The sequence below is a fragment of the Onychomys torridus genome, chromosome 1, assembly GCF_903995425.1.
Source record: "Onychomys torridus chromosome 1, mOncTor1.1, whole genome shotgun sequence".
In the NCBI taxonomy this organism is placed as follows: domain Eukaryota; kingdom Metazoa; phylum Chordata; class Mammalia; order Rodentia; family Cricetidae; genus Onychomys; species Onychomys torridus.
In genome coordinates this window covers 124,248,584-124,271,647 of record NC_050443.1, presented here as the reverse complement: position 1 = coordinate 124,271,647, position 23,064 = coordinate 124,248,584, and the positions used below count along the sequence as shown (strand labels likewise).

The 23,064-nt window shown below is 49.2% G+C and overlaps 1 protein-coding gene across 3 annotated transcripts in view; it reads left to right on the top strand.

Moving 5' to 3' along the window:
• Nucleotides 1-3,849: 3,849 nt before the first annotated feature.
• The window catches only part of Syt12 (synaptotagmin 12), a 31,911-nt gene continuing 12,696 nt past the window's right edge, over nucleotides 3,850-23,064 (top strand). Inside the window, exons 1-4 of one of the 3 annotated variants that reach the window (XM_036201174.1) lie at nucleotides 3,850-4,122; nucleotides 14,209-14,265; nucleotides 18,868-19,061; nucleotides 22,662-23,054. In XM_036201174.1, the coding sequence (XP_036057067.1) occupies nucleotides 14,232-14,265; nucleotides 18,868-19,061; nucleotides 22,662-23,054 (621 nt within the window). In that variant the 5' untranslated portion in view covers nucleotides 3,850-4,122; nucleotides 14,209-14,231. Of the gene's footprint in view, nucleotides 4,123-13,071; nucleotides 13,305-14,207; nucleotides 14,266-18,867; nucleotides 19,062-22,661; nucleotides 23,055-23,064 lie in introns of those variants that run through there. The other 2 variants (XM_036201183.1, XM_036201191.1) reach the window with 2 other exon arrangements.

The window sequence follows — 23,064 nt, the reverse complement described above, 5'->3', positions numbered from 1 at the left end:
CAGTGGTTCTCAGTCTGTAGGCTGTGATCCCCCTTAGAGTCCAGGGGTGGAATAACAGATATCCTGCATATCAGATATTTACATTATGATTCATAACAGTAGCAAAAGTACAGTTATGAAGTAGCAATGAAAATCATTTCATGGTTGGGGTCAACACATGAGGAACTGTGTTAAAGGGTCGCAGCGTTAGGAAGGTAAAGAGTCACTGCTCTAAATAAATGAATAAGCAAGTGAATAAAATAAATAGATAAAAGGAAGAGAGAGGAAAGTAGCTGCGGGGGGGGGTTGCTCATAATTTTAAAAACTCAAAGACTGGGGCTGGAGAGATGGCTCAGAGGTTAAGAGCACCGGCTGCTCTTACAGAGGTCCTGAGTTCAATTCCCAGCAACCACATGGTGACTCACAGCCATCTCTAATGAGATCTGGCACCCTCTTCTGTATATAATAAATAAATAAATAAATAAATAAATAAATAAATAAATAAATACATCTTAAAACAAAATAAACAAACAAAGAAAAAACGCCAGGCAGTGGTGGCGCACGCCTTTAATCCCAGCACTCGGGAGGCAGAGGCAGGCAGATCTCTGTGAGTTTGAGGCCAGCCTGGTCTCCAAAGCGAGTTCCAGGAAAGGCACAAAGCTACACAGGGAAACCCTGTCTCGAAAAACAAAACAAAAAACAAACAAACAAAAAGATTGAGGGCTGGAGAGGTGGCTCAGAGGTTAAGAGCACTGGCTGCTCTTCCAGAGGACCAGGGTTCAATTCCCACACCCACATGGCAACTCACAACTGTCTGTAATTCCTGTTCCAGGGGATTTAACATTCTCACATAGACATACATGAAGACAAAAACACCAATGTACATGAAATAAAAACGGAAAAAAAACCCTTAAAAATCGAAATTGAATGGCACCATTGATTTTGTCTCTGGTGAGGGCCTACTAGTCACATCATGGCAAGTGATGTCATGCTGTGGGACAGAGAGATTACAGGGCAAGATAGAAAGCCCAGGAGACCAGGTAGGGGCAGGCCTTGTGATTTTATAAATAACCTTTCCAAGAGAACTGTCTTAGGTAGGGTTTCTATTGTTATGAAGAGATCATGACCACAGCAACTCTTATAAAGGAAAACATTTAATTGGGCTGGTTTACAGTGTCAAAGACTCAGTCCACTATCATCATGGCAGGAAGCATGGCAGTATGCAGGTAGACATGGTGCTGGAGGTGGAGCTGAGGGTTCTACGTCTTGATCCCCAAGCAGCAGAAGGAGACTGTGTGCCACACTGGGTGCAGCTTGAGCATAGAAGACCTCAAAGCCCGTCCCCACAGTGACACATTTCCTCCAACAACACCACACCGACTCCAACAAGACCACACCTCCTAATGTGCCACCCTGCGCGAATGGGGGCCATTTTCTTTCAAACCACCACAAGAACTAAGCAGGCTCTACCTGAGAAACACCTAATCCCTTCTAAAAGCAGCACCCCCAGTCATCTATCAGCCGCCCCCCAGGCCATAGCTCTTATATGCCCCACCACCTCCTAATATTAACATACTGGAGGCCAAGCTCCATCACATGAACCTTTGGAGGAGCACACTCAAACCATATCCAAACTCTAGCAGCCTCCTCAAGTTTCTCTGCATCACCAGCCCCAAGGGAACTCTCTTCCCAGCCTCTAGAAGCAGAGGACAGTTTTACTGTCTGTAACCATCATATAAATGGACTCTAACAGCCATGTGTTCTTACAAAACTTTGTCAGTCCCTCACGGTCACTGGTGGAGTGCTTTGTTCCTTCTCTTTGCTACACAGTACTTCACGGTGGTGCTGTACCACCGTGTCTTTGCACACACAGCTGTGGGTGAGCTTTTGCGGTCTCCAGTTTGGATGGAGCTGCTATCAACATTCTCGTCTTATTTCTTGGTGTGTGTGTGGATGTGTTTGTGGTTAATGAAGGTTTTTAAACAAGATTTCATTTCAAGGTCATTTCAGTTTGTGTAGCAGCCCCCTTGGAGTTATACCAGAAGTGAACCAGATATTTTACCTTTGGCTCCTCCAACAGAAGCCCTTAAGTCTGCCTAAGTCCCGAGTCCCTCCCAAAGCAGTGACCTAGTTGTTTATTTGCTAGGCCTTCGTGTTTTCATAGAAAATGGACTCAGGAGCCCTTGCAGAGAAGCAGAGTTCAGTTCCCAGCATCCACCTGGGGTAGCTCACAACCACCTGCAACTCCAGCTCCAACAGGCCTGTCACTTTCTTCTGGCCTCCTGAACAGGGCCCTGCTTACATGGGGTACATATACATACATCCAGCCACAAACATACACATAGAATAATGGTTTTTTGTTTTGTTTTGTTTTTCCAGGACAGGATTTCTCTGTGTAGCTTTGGAACCTGTCCTGGAACTCACCCTGTAGACCAGGCTGGCCTTGAACTCGCAGAGATCCGCCTGCTTCTGCCTCCCGAGTGCTGGGATTACAATGTGTGCCACCACTGTCTGGCACATAATTTTTAAAATTGAAAAGAAAAAGAACATGAGTTCAGTCTTAGCAAAGCTGCAAGCAGCCATGAAGATTAATTAGTTAAATGAGAAATGGCCCCAAACGTCCATGGCCCTTACTTTTTCTTTCAGATATTGGAAATGATAGTACCCCCTACAGGTGAGGGTGAAGTTGCAACCTCTCTTTGGTCTTCTGGACCAAGCTTGTCTGTTTGCTCTCCACAAAGACCACAATCCTAGCCTCCACTGGGAAGTCAGTGCCCACACACACAGCTCACAGACAACCCAGCCTTCCCATATTGGCTCTCCTGGGAGAGTCTCAGCTTCTCTACTAGACCCCAGGTCCTCCCTGAGGCCTAGTTAGGTGCCTTTCCAGCCTGCTATTCTGGTTACTGTGTCTGGAACACTTGTCCCCCGCCCCTCCCCGCCCAGCACCACCCAGCCCCTCCTAATACCCGACCTGTCTCCCTGCCAGACTGCGCGGGCAGGGAAGGGACCTGTCCCTTGTTCCCGGAAGATGGAGGATCGCCCACGCCTGGCGCTGTGCCGAGAGCCTGGGTGAGGGCGTCATAAATAACCGCTGAATGATTCATTCATTCCTCTGGAAGAGAAAGTATGACCCTTAAGAGGTTAAAAAAGGAAGACTTTGAATCAGGTGTGATAGCACAGGCCTTTAATCCCAGCACTTGGGAGGCAGAGGCAAGTGGATCTCTGTGAGTTCGAGGCCAGCCTGGTCTACATAGCGAATCCCGAGACAGTCAGGGCTATATAGAGAGATCATGTCTCAAAAAGATAGAAAGAAAAGAATGACTATGAAGTCACAAAGATTCAGGTTTAAGTTCTGGCTCTGACATTTGGCACTGTGACCTTGGTATCCACCCTGGGCCTTACCTTAAAAAAAAAAAAAAAAGTGGAGTGCTCACGGATGAGGTCTTTGCGGAGTTTACAGGAGATGATGTCGGTAAGCTGAACTAGTATAGCCTAGAATCATAATTCAATCATGGAAGGGAGTACTAGCCATTCGGAGAAGGCGACACTGCTGGTGTCGACACTGTTGCTCTGCCCGCTGGCCTGCTTTCTTGTGGCTCCCTTGAGTCCGTTTTACAGATAAAGAAACTGAGGCCTACAAGGAGAACAATATAAAGGGGGCGGGGGCGCCGCTGGTGGGCACGCTAGGGTCCCCATCACACGTCCACGGGCTCGCGATTGCGAGGTCGGGGTTGGTCGCGCCCCCCCGGGCCCCCCAAGACCCTCCCGCGCTTGGGGATCTCCGACTCAGATCCTCGCAGCGCCGCTCGGCTCCCTGGAGTAGAGAGAGCGCTCGGGGTTGTCACTTTAAATTCAAGCAGGAGCGGGCGGGCAGGCGGGCGAGCGCGAGGGAGCGCGCGGCGGGCTCCTGGGAGCGTGCCCGGACTGCGGCGCTGCTCCATTCGGCCGCGGGGCCCCGCCGAGCCCCCGATCTGTGAGGCGCGGCTCCAGCGCCAGGCGGGTGCCTGCGACACTGCAGGGGTGGCGTAGCGGCTGGCGGTCCCGAGCCTGTGCTAGCCAACGGCGGGAGGCCGGCACTGGAGCAGCCGAGCAGAGCCAGAGCCCGGAGTCGGACCCGCGGCCCCAGCAGAGGAACCCGGGGTGAGTACGCACCCCAGCCCAACCCCAGAGCGCGGCAGGCACACGCGCCCTGGGCACGGACGGACGCGCGCAGTCCCTCTTCTTGCGCCCGGCACCCAGGGCCCCTCACACTCCGTGCGTCTGCACCCCCACGCCGCGCTGGCACACCAACGCGGGACACAGAGCAACGCGGGGCGCCCTTGCCCGGCCCAGCCACTCCGCACACTGCGCATCGCCTGGCGCCGGCTCGCCCGGCCCCCGTGTGCACACACGCGGTTCACCCCGCTGTTTACACGCCTCTCCTGAGCCCGAACACCGCACACACCCCTCACTCTCACACTCAGCACTTTGGCTGTCCTAACTGCCCGTGCCTGGGCCTTACATCCCTTTGAGGGGGGAGGGTCCCTGGTCAGTCCCTCCCTCCTCAACTTCCAGTCCCCAGATATCCTGAGGGGTGTGAGGATCGGTAGGAACTGTCATCCCCGTAGGGAGCGCGTCGCATCTCATCTCCTGGAGGCCCGGGAAGGAAGGCTGCGAAAAGAGCCTAAAGGGATCTTCAGCTTCCTTGAGGCTGTGTGTAGACTGGGGCTGAACATGGGGGCCGCAAACTGCACTGTGGGTGAAGGGACCCTGAGCCTGTCTCTTTGGTGGCCACGGTGCTGCTAAGTGACTGTGTCTCCGCTTACAAAAGGTCGGCGAGTCCACATCCTAGGCAAGACCCTGGGAAACTTGCACCTGGACTGTCAAGCCAGGGTGGCGGGTTTGAAGAGCTCTTATTAGAAACGGGACAAGGAGACCCACCTAGGTACTAACACAGCCGGCCCAGTAAGGCTACCATAACAATTACCCCCACTCACATAGGGTGATCTGAAATCTTTCTCAAGCAGCCCCGAAGAGTGGTGGCTCCCAGCCTGGGGTCCAAACCTGGCCTCAACCTACTAAGTGCTTGTTAGTGACCCTGGGCAAGTCACTTCTCACACTTAGCGAAGCTGGAGCCTCAGCTGCTGGGCCACCCCTCCCCCCATTTCCAGGGCTGCAGGGGGATCTCCTGAGCTAACCCGATTCAAGCCCTTGGTATCATGCTGGCACACAGTAGGTGCCCACCCCCAGCCGCCACCCACCCCCAGCCAGTCTGTACTGTGGTTTCTGCGGGTGTCTGGGGGATGGCACCAGGATGTGGTTATCTCAGAAAGTGTTGTGGGGGAGGGATGCACTTGTGAAGGTTTTGAAACCTAAAGGTCCCTGAAGAAACTCACAGCCCAGAAGATTGAGGCTCCCCCCTCTCCCCTCCCCACCCAGTCCCTCCCATCCTTCTTTTTATCTGCTGGTGTCAAGGTAGAGATAAAGGGAGCCACCACCGTGCTGGTCATGTTCTGAGGGCAGTGGGCAAGAGGTGTAGAAGAGACTCAGCTCAGGGTCCCTGGTTCTTCACACAGAATTCCTGGAAAGCCATTTTTCTGACAGGCTCAGGAGGGAGCCTCTGCGTGGTCAGATTCCAGCATAGGAGAATGTTGGTGCTTCCCAGCCATCCCAGTGGCCCACAAGGCCTGGTCAGCAGGCAGCATGGTGGCTCAGTGCCTCTAGGCCCAGAGCTATTCTTCACTGATATGTGGCCCAAAGTGGCTATGTTGGGATGCGTGTGACCTCCATCTTCCTCATCTATGAAACGAGGATGCAGTGATTTATTCAGTCACCAGGTCTGGTGGGTACCAATTATGCACTAGGCTTCGTTAGTGCACGATGTTGGGAGAAGGTATTGGGAAGGATACTAAGCAGAACTGTGAAGCTCCTCTCAATGAACACTGCTCCCTGCAGTGGATGCTGGGACTGACTGTAGGCTGAGTAGGGAGGGGCGCTCAAGGAGGAGGGTGCACAGAGCTCAGATGAGGACCTGGAGCAACCCCAGCTGGCCCCAGCTGTGTATCAAAAGTGGCAGCTCTGGCCACCAGCTGCCCTGGCCTTCAAATGCCTCGTCAGCATCCTAGCCCTAGCCAAAGCCGCAACCTCTGGTCTGCCAATAGAAACCCACTGGTGTTGCCTGAGGTGAGATGGAGCCAAGGGCCTCTGGGGGTCATGACTAAAGCCATTAAGAAGGGCACTTGCTGCAGAGGCAGACCTGGGACACTGTCAGCTCCCTGGGCAGTGGCTGGGCAATGTTGGACCCACTCACCTCCTTCTCTGAGCCTCTCCATGCTCCTCCACCAAGTAGGGATTATAACAAGATTTGCCCAGAGTATTTGGGGGGCATGGGGAAGGAAGTTCTGGGAAGGGGTTTGTCGCTGCTGAAGCAGAAGCCCAAGACAGACACCCACACTTGCTAGCTTTGGGCAAGTCTTTTAACCGCTCTGAGCTCATTCCAAGTCTAGCTTATGAATAAGGATGTTTCCAGCAGGTTCTGAAAGTGAATGGCAGGTGGGAGGGGCCAGGTCTGAACCCAGGAGTGTGAGACTATATATATCATCGTTGTCAGAACACCTGCCACCACCGGGGCAGGCAGCACAGTGCAGACCCATGTACTCTACCACTGTTCAAGGAAGGTAGCAAACGCCTCCTCCCTTCCTCTCCCTTCCTCTCCCTTCCTCTCTTCCAGCACCCAGGTAGAACCAAGGACCTCACACACACTAGACAAGCACTCTACCACTGACCTACACACCTAGCACCCCGTTTTTTTTTTTTGTTGTTGTTGTTGTTGTTGTTTTTTTTTGGAGACAGGGTTTCTCAGTTTAGTTTTGGTGCCTGTCCTGGAACTTGCTTTGCATACCAGGCTGGCCTCGAACTCACAGAGATCCGCCTGCCTCTGCTTCCCAAGTGATGGGATTAAAGGTGTGCGCCACCACCGCCCAACCTGAACTTCATTTTTAAATGAAAATTTCTCAGTAAAAAAAAAAAAACAAACATATTTTGAAGCTGGATGGTGGTGGCACACACCTTTAATCCCAGCACTTGGGAAGCAGAGGCAGGTGGGTCTCTGAGTTTGAGGCCAGCCTGGTCTACAGAGTGAGTTCCAGGACAGCCAGAGCTACATAGTGAGAACCTGTATTGAAAAACATGGGCTTGAGAGATAGCTCAGTTAGTAAAACGTTTGCAAGAATGAATAAAGACGATTTTGATCTCCAGCACCTACATAAAAAGTCAGCACTAGGGAGGCAGAGACAGGCAGTTCCTGGGGCTGACTTGCCACACAGCCTAGCCTAATCCTCAAGCCCCAGGCCAGTAAGAGACTCTCTCTCAAAAAGCAAGTTGGACAGCTCCCAAGGAAGGAAACCTGAGGTTGACCTCCGTCTGACCTCCATACTTACCCACACACATATTCCCATCCACACACAATCATGTGTACACACATACAAAATAGAATTTAGGGGCTGGAGAGATGGCTCAGAGACTAAGAGCACTGGCTGCTCTTCCCGAGGATCAGGGTTCAATTTGCAGCATCCACAAGATGGCTCACAACTGCCCATAACTCCAGTTCCAGGGGATCTGAGGCCCCCTTCTGGCCTCTGTGGATATCAGGCACATACAATACACAGACATGCAAAACGCCCACACACACAAGCGCGCGCACATGCGCGCGCGTACACACTCACACACACACACACACACACACACACACACACACACGCACACGCAGAGTGTACAATTCATTTTAATTTAAACAGCACATGGGCAGACTGGCAGCCCTGCTCCCATGATAAATAGCTCTGCACAGACTGGGAGCCAGGGCCTCTTTCTGTGCTTTGGCCAGGCCAGTAACAGCTAATATTTGCCAAGCCATCTCATCCTTCGCCTCTCATTCCACCCTCCAGTCACCCTCACTAGGTGGTCATGACCTTGAACTTTCTCCTGCCTCCACCTCTTGAGTGCTAGGACCACTGGTGGCTACTACCATTCCCAGTTTTGTTCAGTGCTGGAGAGCCAAACCCAGGTCTTCTTGCATGCTAAGCAAGCACTCTACCAACAGATCTACATTCCAAGTCCAGTCATGAACCCCTTTTATGGATGATACTACTGAGGCTCAGAGAGAGAGAGAGAGACTACAAAAATTGTCTGAAGTCATGCATCAGGGCTAATCTGAAACTCAGAGCTGACTACAAACCTGGGGTTTCGGCTGATCCCCTGCAGGATCTTGCACATTCCCTATTTCTTCCTCCCTCTACTTAAGCAGATGTGCCCTGACTTTAAGCTCTTTGTGGCAGGGCAAAGCTGGGAGCTCTATCTGGGGGTATGCTGAGTGGTCATTGATCCCTTCCCAGATAGCACGGTTCCCATGGCAATTGTGGAGTCTGAGCTGGGCAGCACTGATTGACCCCTAGCCTCCACATATACACACATACAGAAGCCAGAAGCTTGGCGCCCTCTGAGGTTCTGCTGGCCCCACGCACACCGTAAAGCACGTGTCATGCTTTGCTTAGGCTTCCCTTTTTGTTACCAGCCTGTGCCAGATGTGCCACAGAGGCATTATCAGAATCACAGCCACTCTGGGGCAGACTGGAATGCACATGTGTACACACTGTGTTTACTGCTGTCCAAAGCCACTTCTGTTGGGGGCCTAGGCAGCCCCAGACTTCTACAGCAAGCCATTTGGAACCTATAGTTCTTAGACAACTTTTTGGAAAGCCTTTGCTTAGCTTCAGTAAGACACAGTGGTTAGGAGCTCAGAGCCAGACAGCCCAGGTTCAGTACTTCTTAGCTATGTGGCACATTAACTCCACAGCACTCTGGTCTACAGAGCAGACATAATTCTAGTGCCCATTTTGATGCCTTGTTAAGAGGGTTAAATGAGGTCGTATATGCATAAATGTTTAGAACTGTGCGTGGTGCTTAGATATGCCCCGGGAGGTTGGCTGTTATTATGATCTCAAGCCCAGGGCTCACTCAAGCCAAGATGGGTGAAGTCTTTGTGTCTTAGCACTGCCTCCCATCACCATGACAACTCTTATCTCATCAACTCGGGAGCAACATCAGGAAACCAGAAGCCAGCTACAAACCAACATCTGCCCTGCATCACAAGACCGCATACCTTAGGACCTATGTGTGCAGGACCAACTTCCTGGCTCCAAAGCCACAGGCTGGAGAGATCCACCCCCACCCCCATGCCTAAAGTTTGCTTCACTCTCTCACTGAACCCTGGTCCCAGAGAAAGCCTACAGAATGCTTGGAAGGGCTGGTGAGCCAAGGCCCAATGTGCCTGAATCGTGTGGACATCTTTGTGCGTGTGAATTGATTACACTTAAAAGTCAACACACTAGACTTGGGTGTGTGCTTGAAGTCCCAACTCTTCCACAGGCACCAGCGGAGCCTAGCAGTTCAAAGACAACCAGTGCACTATAGCTAGACCCTGTCTCAAAACTAGTGAGCACTGGGGGTGTCGTTCAGTGGTAGAGTGCTTGCCTTGTAGGCTTGAAGTCCTGGGTTCAATCCCTAACATCAAAGAAAAGTTAGTGTAGCGGCATATATCTGTAACCCCAGAACTCAGGAGGTGCAGACAGAGGATTGGAAGTTCAAGATCATCTTCAGCTACATATGGTGTTTGAGCCAAGCTTGGCATGTGAGACTGTCTCAACAAAAAGTTAGTTAATAAATTGTATAATTCTTAGTAGGTGTAATTCTAGCAGTTGCAAGGTAGAGGCAGGAAGGTCAGGAGTTCCGGGTAGTCCTTGGCTACATAGTGAGCTGGAGCCCCCTAGACTGCAGAGTGAGGCTCTGTCACAAAACAGGAGGCTGGTGAGATGGCTCAGGGGTGAAGGTGCTTGCTGCCGAGCCTGAGGACCGGAATTCAGTCCTGGAGACCACACTGGTGGAAGCAGAAAACTGACTCCAGTAAGTTGTCCTCTGACCTCTGCACATGCGCACAGACACACTAACTTACTAACTAACTAAATAAAATGTGATTAAAAATTAAGGTTTTTTCCAAACAATATTTTTGGCCTTTCTTTTAAAAAAATGTTTTAAGATTTATTTTATTCTTTAATATGTATGAGTGTTTTGCCTGCATGTGTGTATGTGTAGCGCATGTGTGCCTGATGCCCATGGAAGTCAAGAAAGGGCATTGGATCCCCTGGGACTGGAGTTCCAGACAGTTGTTAGCTGCCAAGTGAGTGCTGAGAACAAAACCCAGGTCTTCTAGAAGAGCAGCCGGTGCTCTTAACCATTGAGCTGCCTCTCCAGCCCCTGTCTGGCTTGTCTTTAAAGAGATGCAGTTCCTGTTGCTGTGATAAAACACCATGACCAGAGCACCTTGGGGAGGAAAGGGTTTGTTTGACTTATAGATCATGAATCACAATCCACTGAGGGAAGCGGAGGCAGGAACTCAAACAGGGCAAGAACCTGGAGGCAGGAGCTGATGCAGAGGCCATGGAGGGGTGCTGCTGACTGGCTTGCTCCAAATGGCTTGTTTAGCCTGCTTTCTTATAAACCCAGGACCACCAGCCCAGAGATGGCACTACCCACACTGGGCTGAGCCCTCCCACAACAATCACTAATTAAGAAAATGCTCCATGGGGCTGGAGAGATGGCTCAGTGGTTGGGAGCACCGACTGCTCTTCCAGAGGACCCAGGTTCAATTCCCAGCACCCACATGGCAACTAACAACTGTCTGTAACCCCAAGATCTGACACACACCGCCCCGAAATATGTAGGCAAAACACCAATGTACATAAAATAAGAATAATAAATTATTTTTAAATGCTCCATAGGCTTGCTTACAGCCCAGTCTTGTGCATGTGGTTTGTCAATCAAGGCTCCCTTCTCTCAGATGACGTCAGCTTGTGTCAAGTTGACATAAAACTCTAAGAAGAGCCAGCCATTCCTAACTAGAATTCTTGCTGGAAAGGGAAGACAGGTGCCCTGAGCCAAGAAAAACTTCTTTGGTTCTGACCTCACCCTCACTTACTTTGCCTGGGGCTTGGGGGCAGGGGAGAGGTAAGGGGTGTCCCGCACTTATGAACTGGGAACCCAGCAGTGGGGCAAGGTAACTTAGCCTTCTTTACCCTTGAGTGAAATGAGTACAGCCCCTCCCCAAAGAAAAACAATTTAGACAGGAAGTCACTGAAGAGAACTCTTAAAAATTGTGATAGGGAACCTGAAGTGTAGCTCTTCACAGCTGATGGCTTCTGGTGTGTGTGTTTTGAGGGGGAGACACTCAGTTTTCTTTTCTTTTCTTTCATTTTATTTTTTGGTTTTTCAAGACAGGGTTTCTCTGTTTAGCCCTGGCTGTCCTGGAACTCACTTTGTAGACCAGGCTGGTGGCCTCAAACTCAGAGATCTGCCTGCCTCTGCCTTCTGAGTACTGAGATTAAAAGGCATGCGCCACCACTGCCCAGCCAGACTCAGTTTTCTTTTTCTTTTTCTTTTTTTCTTCTTCTTCTTTTTTCTTTTTTTTTTTTTTTTTTTGGTTTTTCGAGACAGGGTTTCTCTGTGTAGCTTTGCAACTTTCCTGGAACTCACTTAGTAGCCCAGGCTGGCCTCGAACTCACAGAGATCCACCTGCCTCTGCCTCCCGAGTGCTGGGATTAAAGGCGTGCGCCACCACCGCCCGGCTCCAGACTGTTTTCTTTAAGGGGCTGGCCACTGGGAGTTTCACTATGCTCCAGTAAATATATGGGCAACACAAATTGGACTTGGTACATATTTTTTTCTTTTCTTCTGCTTGGGGGGTGAGTCACAAGGAGGGAGATGGACCTGGGAGGACTGGGAAGTAAGTGTGACCAGGGTGCATTATGTGAAACTCCCAAATAATAATAAAAATATTATGCTGGGGGAAAAAAAGAAAAAAGAACTGAGTACAGATCATTCTAGTCTCCTATTCCAGAGCCTCCTCTCTCCACCCACTTAAACACATCCCCAAGCCAGATTAACTTCTTAGCAACAATAATAATGAAATAATAAGCCGGCATCTGAGTCCAGGTAATGGCTTGTATGAGCTCCCAGGTCTTAACCTAGAATAATATAGACCCCAGTGGCTCACAGAACCCGGAAGACAAGAGTGGATGGAGAAGAAAGCCTCCCACTCAGGGAGGGTCGACAGTAGAGTACTGAGGGAATCCAACCTTTTGACTTCTTTCCAAGCTGCATGGAACCTGAGTTGAGGCACTGTGGCCTGTCCTAAGGAGCAGTCTCCATTCCCAGCTGTTGCTTTAGGATGGTGCAGAGGCAGGGCTGGCAAACACCAACACCTGTTAACCCTGGTGCTTCAGATAAACACTGGATCATTTTTAACATAAATATGTCCCATGAGTATTTGGACCTTATCCTAAAAGTGAATCTGAAATTTTCGTGCCCATGGGTATCCTGTGCTTTATCTAACAACTCCAAATGAGTTTTAGAATGCTTTAAAGGAGGCTCTGGGAGGCTGGGGAGATAGATAGCCCCCCACTCAAGGGTAGGGGTGGAGCAAAGTGTCTGCTATGCAAAAGCAGGATGTGGCCAGACAGTGGTGGTATGCAACTTTAATCCCAGCACTTGGGAGGCAGAGACAATCGGAGCTGTGAGTTCAAGGCCAGACTGGACTACAGAGCAAGTTCCGGGACAGCCAAGGCTACACAGAGAAACACTGTCCTGAAAAACAAAACAAACAAACAAAAAGCAGCAGGATGTGGTATTGTGTCTGTAATTGACAGGGAGGGAGAGGAGGAGTTCAGGAGGGGATCGGAGGAGGGGAGACAGAGGACACAAAGACAGAAAGAGGACAGGTGGATCCCAGGCCTCTATCCTGACATTAACCTCTCTGGTTTTCACACGTACTCACGGGAGTTAGTGTACCTCCACACACATACGCACATAACATACACTGCACACACATTCAAAAACAGGTTTTAATATCCAGACATAATGGAGCACATATGTAAGCCCAGCATTTGAGAGGTAAATGCAGGAAGATCAGGAGTTCAAAGCCAACCTTGGCGATCTAGCAAGTTCAAGGCCAGCTTGAGCTACATGAGACCCTGTTTCAGCCCCTTTCCCCAAAAGGTTAAAATACCATTTTGCTTAAGACAGGGTTCCATTATATATCCCAGGCTGTCCTCAACATGATAATTTTCCTACCTCAACCTCCTGAGTTCTTGGATTACAAGTCCATACGACCATGCCCGCCTGGTCTGCTTTTATCCACTGTTTTTGAAAATACCATGAACAAGAGCACCGTTGGATCTGGAAATGGTAGCACGTGATTGTAATCCCAAGAAGATGGAGAGTTCCATGCCAGCCTGGTAAGACCTAGTCTCAAGAAGGAGAAGGGAGAGGTGAGGGAGAGAGGGTGAAATGGAGTGGGAGGAGGGGACAGACATGGTGCACACACCTTTAAAATCCTAACACTTCGGAGGCAGAGGCAGGTGGATTTCTGTGAGTTTCAGACCAGTCTGTTTCAGGACAGCTAGGGCTACATAGAGAAACTTTGTCTCAAACAAAAATAAATAAATAAAGAGGGGAGGAGGAGACTGGAGAGATGGCTCATGGGTTAAGACGCTGGTTCAGTTTCCAGCGCCCACATGACAGCTAGCAACTATCTGTGACTGGTTCCAGAGGACCTGACGCCCTCATCTGGCCTCCTTGGGTATTGCATGTACACAGTATTTCATACATGCAGGCAAAACATTAAGGCACATAAAATTAATTTTTTTTTTAAATTTTAGAGGAAGAACATCTCACTGTGTATCTTTGGATGGCCTGGGACTTTCTTTGTAGATCAAGTTGGCATTGAACACACAGAAATTCTCCTTCCTCTGCCTCCAGAGTACTGGGATTAAAGTTGTGAACCACTACATCTGGATCAATAATAAATAAATCTTTTTTCTTTCTTTCTTTCTTTTTTTTTCAGACAGGGTTTCTCTGTGTAGCTTTGCACCTTTCCTGGAACTCACTTGGTAGACCAGGCTGGCCTCAAACTCACAGAGATCCGCCTGCCTCTGCCTCCCAAGTGCTGGGATTAAAGGCGTGCGCCACCACCGCCTGGCATAAATAAATCTTAAGAAGAGGAAGGGACACAGGATGGGGAAGCAGAGTAGCAACTATTTTGGCAAGTACTCTTGAGCAGCTGAATGTGACAGGCACACCACTGAGTTAGGAATGTGATGCTCTGAACCTGCTCACGGCTGATTCCATTTTCCCTTTCAGTCCCTGTCACTTCAGAGAACATCATGGCCGTGGACGTGACAGAATATCATCTGAGCGGTGAGTCTGCCAGACGAGACTTCCAAGGACACAGCCTCAGGCAATCGCACCAGGCCTGGGGTGGGAGGTGTCAGTGGGATGTAAATGGCAGCCTTCTCTCTTAGGCCACACAGCCATGGGGACAACATCTGGGGGCCCATTTGGGGTCTGCTCATCTTTTCACTACAGTGGATTCTTTCTATTGCTTTGGTTTGGTTTGTGTGTTTTTGTTATTGTTGTTTTGTAGACATGGTCTCATGTAGCCCAAGCTGGCTTCAAAAAACTATTGTTTTGCAGTGTGTGTGTGTGTGTGACTGACTACGTGTGGGCATACATAGGAAGTATGTCTGTGCACATGTGTGGTGTGCACGTGTGTGGCACCGTTGGCCACCGTTGATGTCTGGAATCACTGCTCTGCTCTTCCACCTCATTTGTCCAGACAGACAGTCTTTCAGCGAAACCCGGAACTTGCTGATTCGGCTAGTCTCCCTGGGGAATCCCTGTCTCTGCTTTCCAAGGCTGGAGTTACAGGCATTTGTCATGCCCACCACACCAGCGTTTGTACGGGCTCTGTGGATCTAAACTCTCACCCTCACGCTTGCACAGTGTCTTGCCCACTGAGCCGTCTCCCGGCCCTGCAGCCCTGAATTCTCTGTGTAGCCAAGGGTGAACTTGAACTCAAGATTCACCTGCTTCTACTTGCTGAGTGCTGGGATTACAGACTTGTGCCACCACACCAAGAAACATTTCTGTTTAAAAGGTTCCCTCTGTCTGAGATGAGGGGTTCCCAGGGAGACCCTTGATATACCATTCTCTGAGGATGAGTCTGTGGCATAGAATCCATTCCTTTGGGGCCCCTCCTGGAATCTGTCCATGTTAGACAATGCTACACTCGCCCAGCTCAAGGATGCCGAGAATCTGGGACTCACCCTTGCCTTTCTCCAATGATTCTACATAGTCCTAAGGTAGGAGATGACCTGGACACTCTGTCAGACTCCCACAGCCCTGCTACCAGGTGGTGGGTGATGTCATGGCTGATACATGGCTGCCATCTTTCTTCCAGATGTCCCCTCCCCCAATTCACAATGAGAGGAGTGAGCCTTAGTGAGCAAAGGGACAGTAATAGGTCAGGATGTGATCTCAGATGTCCTAACTCCCTAGTCCAGCGTTCTCTATCACACCAGCTCTCACTCCAGCGAGGGCCCCACTGGCTCAGGGCTGAACTTCAGGATGGGGCAGTGGCCACCTTTCTCAGTCCCCAACCAGAGTCTCACTTTTCATCTACAGCCCCGCTGGTCCTCACACAGAGAGGGTGGTGTGGCCTTTTGACAATGTCACACAGCTCTCCCAGCTCCCAGACTTTGTACCATTCCTTGGATGTGACTGTCTGCTCTGCCTGGCTGAGCCCTTGTGTCTCAGGTGGAAATCTACAGAGTGCAGATCCAGAGCCAGACAATCAGTAGATTCTCCTCTGCTATCAGCTTCGTCATCTGAAAAATGGGGATGTCATGGTTCTCAGGACTCAGGGGCCAATGGGAAGAGCTCAAGCAAAGCCTGGAAGTGGTGATTAGCACAAGATGAGGGAGCTATTGCTAGGCTGGGTGTAATGGTGCACACCTTTAATCCCCGTACTCCAGAGACAGAGGCAGGTGGGTCTCTGTGGGTTCGAGGCCAGCCTTGTCTACACGGTGAGTTCCAGGACAGCCAGGGCTATTGTTAGAGTCCCTCTCCTCCCTCCCCTCATGTGTAGGCTTAGATTAGGCTTCACTTCCATTGACACACCCACTGTCCCTCCTGCAATTTCATAAAATTAGTCAATAAACGTGGACTAATTGTCATTCCATGTCACTTGCCTGGATTTTTCCCTGACTCTACCTCTGCCACCCCTAGCTCTCCCCAGTTCTGCCGACTAGCACTGAAGATTTAGTACAGCACCTAGACCCTCACATGCAGGGGTGCCTGACTCTGCTGTGCCCCTGGATATTCCCATAATCCTCCTGGGACCTTGGGCCTCTCTTCTGGAACTTTAGACAGCTCCTTGTTCCTGCCTGGCCAGCTGTGGCCCAGCTGACCAAGTACTTTCCCATCTCACCCCATGTTTGTAGACTCTGAGGACATTCCAGATCTTGATGTGCCTGGGCCTGGGCCCCTCTGTAGGTGTCTTAGTTGTGGTTTCAGTTGGCTCCCCAATTCTATTATATCACAGGGAAAAATCTAGAATAAGTAAGGGTTTATGCTTACATTTCCTTCAACTCTATGTAACTGAAGATGAACTCCTGATCCTCCTGCCTCCGTTTCCCAAGTGCTGGGATTCCAAGCATGTGCAATTACACCTGGCACACACTGATTGAAACACTAGCCTGGTCTACAAACCTTTGTCCCTATGCTGTGTGATTTTTACATTGAAATCTATCATGTTGGAGAGTGATTTTATTTTTTTCTTAATGCTAGTAATGTCCCTTATCACCTGCATCCTAATGACCTAAGTTGACATTCTCAAAAGCCAATGATGTCCCCGCCTATGACAGAACAGCCACCCCCCAGCAGCTCCTTTGGTGGGACCTTCAGGATGTTCTCAGAGCTCCTCTGTTATAAATAAGCTGGCTGACTCACACTAGACATAACACGTGTTAGGGTTTTTTCCCCTTCAAATAATACATCCTCTGGGGTGGGACCACTGAATGGGAGACGTTTGTCACCTACACTCTCTCAGTGAGGACACTGAAGCTCAGAGAGGCTGGTGACATGGTGATGATATACCTTGCAGCCAAGGTACCTGAACCCAGATGGTGCGTGTCTCAGCTGTGGGACTTTTCATCAGTGACAGCGTAAGTGCTGGAGGATGCCTGGCTGAAGGTCCAGCCCTGACCTTCGGACTGTGGGACTTTGGGGAGCAGAGGCAAGGAGCCCTTCTGGCCCTCGGTGCCTTGTTCTCTCCCTCCCCCTGGGCTCAGGTCCTTTGTCACAGCCACCAGACCTGGCTGTTATGTCAGTGCTGGGGATCTGAACTCGGGTCTTTGTGCTTGTACAACAGGCCGGTTACTGTTTGAACCATCTCTCCAACCTCTTAAACAGTTCTTCCATAGTTGTCCCTCAGTGTCCACAGGGGCTCGTTCCTGGATGCCACCGCTGCCCAGCAAAAAATAAAATTTTTTAAATACAAATTTTGATTTTCATTTTTAATGTTTATTTACTGCATATTCATTTATTTACTCATTTAATTATGGCTTGTATATGTGTAGGAGTGCCATGGCCCCTGTATGGAGGACTAAGGACAATTTATGGGAGTTGGTTATGTTCTTCCCCATAGGCTGTCTCAGGGGTCAAAGGTCATCAGTCGGTGGCAAGCACCTTTACTCAGTGAGCCATCTTGCTGTACCCTCGCTTTTTTTTTTTTTTTTTTTTTTTTTTTGGTTTTTCCGAGACAGGGTTTCTCTGTGTAGCTTTGCACCTATCCTGGAACTCACTCTGTAGCCCAGGCTGGCCTCGAACTCACAGAGATCCGCCTGGCTCTGCCTCCCAAGTGCTGGAATTAAAGGCGTGCACCACCACCGACCCCCCCCCCCCCACACACACACACTTTTTTAAAAAATAAGACTTGTTTAGGCTGGGCAGTGGTGGTTCACAGCTTTAATCCCAGCACTTGGAAGGTAAAGGCAAGAGGACTTCTGTGAGTTCAAGGCCAACCTGGTCTACAGAGTGAAATCCAGGACAGACTCCAAAGCTACAGGGAGAAACGCTGTCTCGAAAAACCAAAGCAAAGCAATGTGTTTAGTAAGTATCTCTAGGTAGGTGGTGCCCTGGGCGGTGGAAGGAGGATTGGGAGCTCAAGTCATCTCAGCTACATAGCAAGTTTGAGGCCAGCCTGGGCTACATGAACCCCTGTCTCAAAAAAACAAACAAAACAAAAAAACCAAAAACCAGAAAACAGGACCTTAGGAGGTGGTGCCTCTATCAGTACAATAGTTACCATGCAAGTTTGAGGACCTGAGTTTGTTCCCCACATCCATGTGAAAGTCAGGATGGCATGTGTTTGTAATCCCATCACTGGGGAAGCAGAGACATGGCATCCTTGGGGCTCACTGGCCAGCTAGCAGAACTTGTATCAAAAACAAGGTGGACAGCTTCTGAAGAACACCACCTTAGGTTGACCTTTGGCCTCCATGTGCATACACCCACATGTGCATGCACACCCATTCATGCACACCCATTCATGCATAGCCATATAATAAAAAAAGACAAGCACATAAAACATGAAAATATGTAAGTACCAGTTGGGGATTTAGTTCAGTGGTAGAGCGCTTGCCTAACAAGCACAAGGCCCTGGGTTTGGTCCTCATCTCTGGAAAAAGGAAGAAAAAAAAAAAGAAAGAAAATATGTAAGTACCACCAATAATAATCAACTTTCCTGGGTGGTGGTGGCGCACATCTTTAATCCCAGCACTCAGGAGGCAGAGCCAGGCGGATCGCTGTGAGTTCAAGGCCAGCCTAGTCTACAGAGCGAGATCCAGGACAGGCACCAAAACTACGCAGAGAAACCCTGTCTCAGAAAAAAAAAAGTAATCAACTTTTTCCCTGGTGATCACTGTACCCCACTAATGACAGGCTGTCCTTGTGTTGCAGTCATCAAGAGCCCCCCAGGCTGGGAGGTGGGTGTCTACGCTGCAGGGGCCCTGGCACTGCTTGGAATCGCAGCTGTGAGTCTGTGGAAGCTCTGGACATCAGGGAGCTTCCCCAGCCCCTCTCCGTTCCCTAATTACGACTACAGGTACCTGCAGCAAAAATATGGAGAGGCCTACGTGGAGGCTAAACTGAAGGTGAGGTTTCCACTCCTGTAGATCTGCATCCCACCATCCATTCTGAGGGTCAGCCTCCAGGCCTCGCCCCCTCTGTGAATGCGGAACACATCAATCTTATACCCCTGCATATTGTCAACTCTTAGCTCTGTGCTTGTTGAATAAATGATGTTGAGTAAGTGATTGATCACAGTTTTAAAAACTACCACAGCTGAAGCCAGGTGTGGTGGTACAAGCCTTTAATCCCAGCACTCAGGAGGGAGAGGCAGGAGGATCTCTGTGAGTTCAAGCCTGGTCTACAGAGCAAGTTCCAAGCCAGCCTGTTATACAGAGAAACTCTTGTCTCAACAAACAAACAAACAAATCTATTACTTGGGCTGGTGAGGTGGCTCAGTGAATAGGGAGTTATCACCAAGTCTGATGACCTGAGTTTGAGCCTGGAGATCTGCATGGAAGAAGAGAGCTGGCCCCTGAGTGTTGTCCTCTGACCTTCACACTCACAGACTATGGTGCAAGTGTCTACACACATTCACACTAAATAAATAAATATAATTTTTTTTTAAAAGCTATCATGTGGGCAGAGAGGATCCAAATTTGGTTCCCAGTACCTGTGTAGGTTAGCTTACAATCCTCTATAACTCCAGCTCCAAGGGATCTGATGCCTCTGGTCTCTGCAGACACCTGCACTCACAGGCACATACATGTCTGACATATAACATATAATTTTGTTTAGATTATTTTAATTGTTATTTATTTTTGGTTTTTCAAGACAGGGTTTCTCTGTGTAATAGCCCTGGCTATTCTGGAACTTGCTCTGTAGACCAGAATCTCCTGGAACTCATAGATGTCCACCTGCCTCTGCCTCCCCAGTACAGGGATTAAAGTTGTATGCCACCATGCCTGGCTATATAAAATTTTTTAAATGAAAAAAAAATCTTAGCCAGGAAAGGTGGTGCATTCCTTTAACCCCAGCACTCGGGAGGCAGAGGCAGGAGGATCTCTGTTCGAGGCCAGCCTGGTCTACAAAGCGAGTTCCAGAGCAGCTAGGGCTGTTACAAAGAGAAACTCTGTCTCAAAAAAACAAGAAGAAAAAACAAACAAAAAAAAAAAAACTTAAAAACAACCCCCTATCATATGAGACAAGGTGTGACAGTTTATACCTCTGTTGTGTGAGATGTGACACACCTGTATCATGTGAGACTGGATGTGGTAGTGCACACCTATAATCCTAGACCTTTGGTGGTTCAGGCAGCAGGATCAGGAGTCAAAGACAGCCGTGAGCTCTAGGCCGCACAGTAAGATCTTGTCTCAAAAGACTTTTCATGTGGGCCAGGGACGTGGTTCAGAGGACAAAGTGACAGGCTCACCTGCCACCAAACCTGATGACCTAAGTTCAATCCCTGGGACCATGTTAGGAGAAAACAGACTCTTCCCACAAGCTGTGGTTCATACACACACACACACACACACACACACACACACACACACACACATACATATACATATATATATATATATATAATGTAACAAAAATTCTAAGACTGTCATGTAAAAAATAGAGAAAAATACACAGAAAAACATTTTCACAAATGCTACTACCCAACTATTAACTACTTTACTTATTTATTTATTAAGGATTTATTTTAAGACACTGTCTTGCCATGTCTTTGTAGAACTCACTATGCAGGCTAGGCTGTCTTGAATTTGTAATGCTTTTCTTGCCTCTGCCTCTCTGTAATGTATAAAAATTTTTCATCATTTGGAATGCTGTTCTTTTCTTTGTTTTTTTTTTTTGTTTTGCTTGTTTGTTTGTTTTAAGGTTTTTAAAAATCCTCCTCCCCTACCATATGGTGGTGGCACACACCTTTAATCCTAGCAGTTGGGAGGCAGAGGCAGGTGAATCTCTGAGTTTGAGGTCTATAGATCTAGTTCCAGGACAGCCAGGGTATCAGAGAGAAACTCTGTCTTGAAAAAAAAGTCAAGATAAAGGTTTTGCCTGCATATATGTCTGTGCACCACATGCATGCTTGATGCCTGAAGAGACCAGAAGAGGACCTCAGACCCCCTGGGACTGGACATACAAGTGGTCTTGAGCCACCAGGTGTCCTAGGTGGACTGAACCTTTGGGTCTTCTGGAAGAGCAGTCAGTGCTCTTAGCCACCCAGTGTCTCCAGCCCTAAGATTTATTTTTAAGGTTCTCATATATACTGCTGAGTCTGAGATCATTTAATACTTGGCTGAGGATTTTCCAGGCATCACATACAGTTCCAGAGAGCACAGCATGACTCCGTTACCAGATCAGATGCTCACTCATTTGGTGGGCTCCTGCTACTCTGTTGGGGGGAGTGTAAATTGGACAACTTTCCCAAGAAGCATTTTGGCAACACACGTTGAAAACTGTCAAAAGGACTGTCCTCTGAGTCAGGATTTTAAGAAAGCTATTTGAAGGCTGCTCGTTGGTGGCACATGCCTTTAAATCCAGAACTCTGAAGTAAAGGCAAGCAGATCTTTGTGAGCTCAAAGCTACCCTGGTTTGCACAGGGAGTTCCAGGCCAGTCAGGAGTACCTAGTGAGACCCTGTCTCAAAAAAAACAAAAGAAAGCTGAGGCTGGGTGTGGTGACACAGCCTGTCACACTTAGCACTCAAGGGACAGAGTCATAAAGATCAGGAATTCAAGGCTGTCCTTGGCTATACAGGTACGTGTGTGGGAGTCAGAGGACAGTTTGTAGGAGACATTTCTCTCCTTCCATCGTGTGGACACTGGGAGTCCAACTCAGGACATCAGGCTTGGTGGCAGACACCTATACCTTCTGAGTCATCTCACTGGCCCTTGTGTTATGTTTTTTATAATCTTTCTCTGAGGCTCCTCAGCCATCTGTGAAGTGACTGTGACTCACAATTCTTTTTTTTTTTTTTTTTTTTTTTGTTATTCGAGACAGGGTTTCTCTGTGTAGCTTTGCGCCTTTCCTGGAACTCACTTGGTAGCCCAGGCTGGCCTCGAACTCACAGAGATCCGCCTGGCTCTGCCTCCCGAGTGCTGGGATTAAAGGAGTGCACTGCCGCCGCCGCCTGGTGTGACTCACGACTCTTAACCCCTTCTTTTGGACACTTAGATTGCTGTTGTTGTGTGATTGTTTAGAGACCAGATCGCTGGGACCTGAGGCTGACCTTGAACTTCTAATCCTTCTGTCTCCACCTCCAAATCTTGGGGTTGTATATGTGCTCCTCCACACGCAGCAGCTTTCCTCTTTATAAATGTCATTGCAGTTGACATTTTTATGTATGGAATTTTGTCACAACAAATAAATAGTTTAAGAAAATGCTTTCTTTCATTTTTGTTAAGGAGAGGAAACTGAGCTAGATGTGGTTGATGCTTGACCCCAGCACTCAGGGGTTGAAGCAGGAGTGTCAGGAGTCCCAGGCCAGCCTGAGGTGTGTAGCCAGTTAATGTGTTAGAGAGAAAGAAACAAAGTGGCCGAGTAATAGTTCCCCTCGGCTGGTTTTGAGAAAGGAGAGCCCAGGGTACCTTGAACAAACATGCAAAGGTCATTTGTGCTATCTCCTAGAGATGGTGCCTGTGACCCATGTGATGCTTCTCTGTCCCTTTTGTTCACCCACAGAGAGCCCCTCAGTGGAATGCCCAGCGGGCCAACACTCGAGGACCATCCAGCCGCAAAGGCAGCCTCAGTATCGAGGACACCTTTGAGAGCATCAGTGAGCTGGGACCCCTGGAGCTGATGGGCCGGGAACTGGACCTAGCCCCCTATGGTACTCTCCGCAAGTCACAGTCGGCTGACTCTCTGAACTCCATTTCCTCTGTGAGCAACACCTTTGGGCAGGATTTCACACTGGGCCAGGTGGAGGTGAGCATGGACTATGATGCAGCCTCCCACACCCTCCACGTGGCAGTGCTGCAAGGCAAGGACCTCCTGGAGCGCGAGGAGGCCACCTTCGAGTCCTGCTTCATGCGCGTCAGTCTGCTGCCAGATGAACAGATTGTTGGCATCTCCCGGGTAAGTGGGG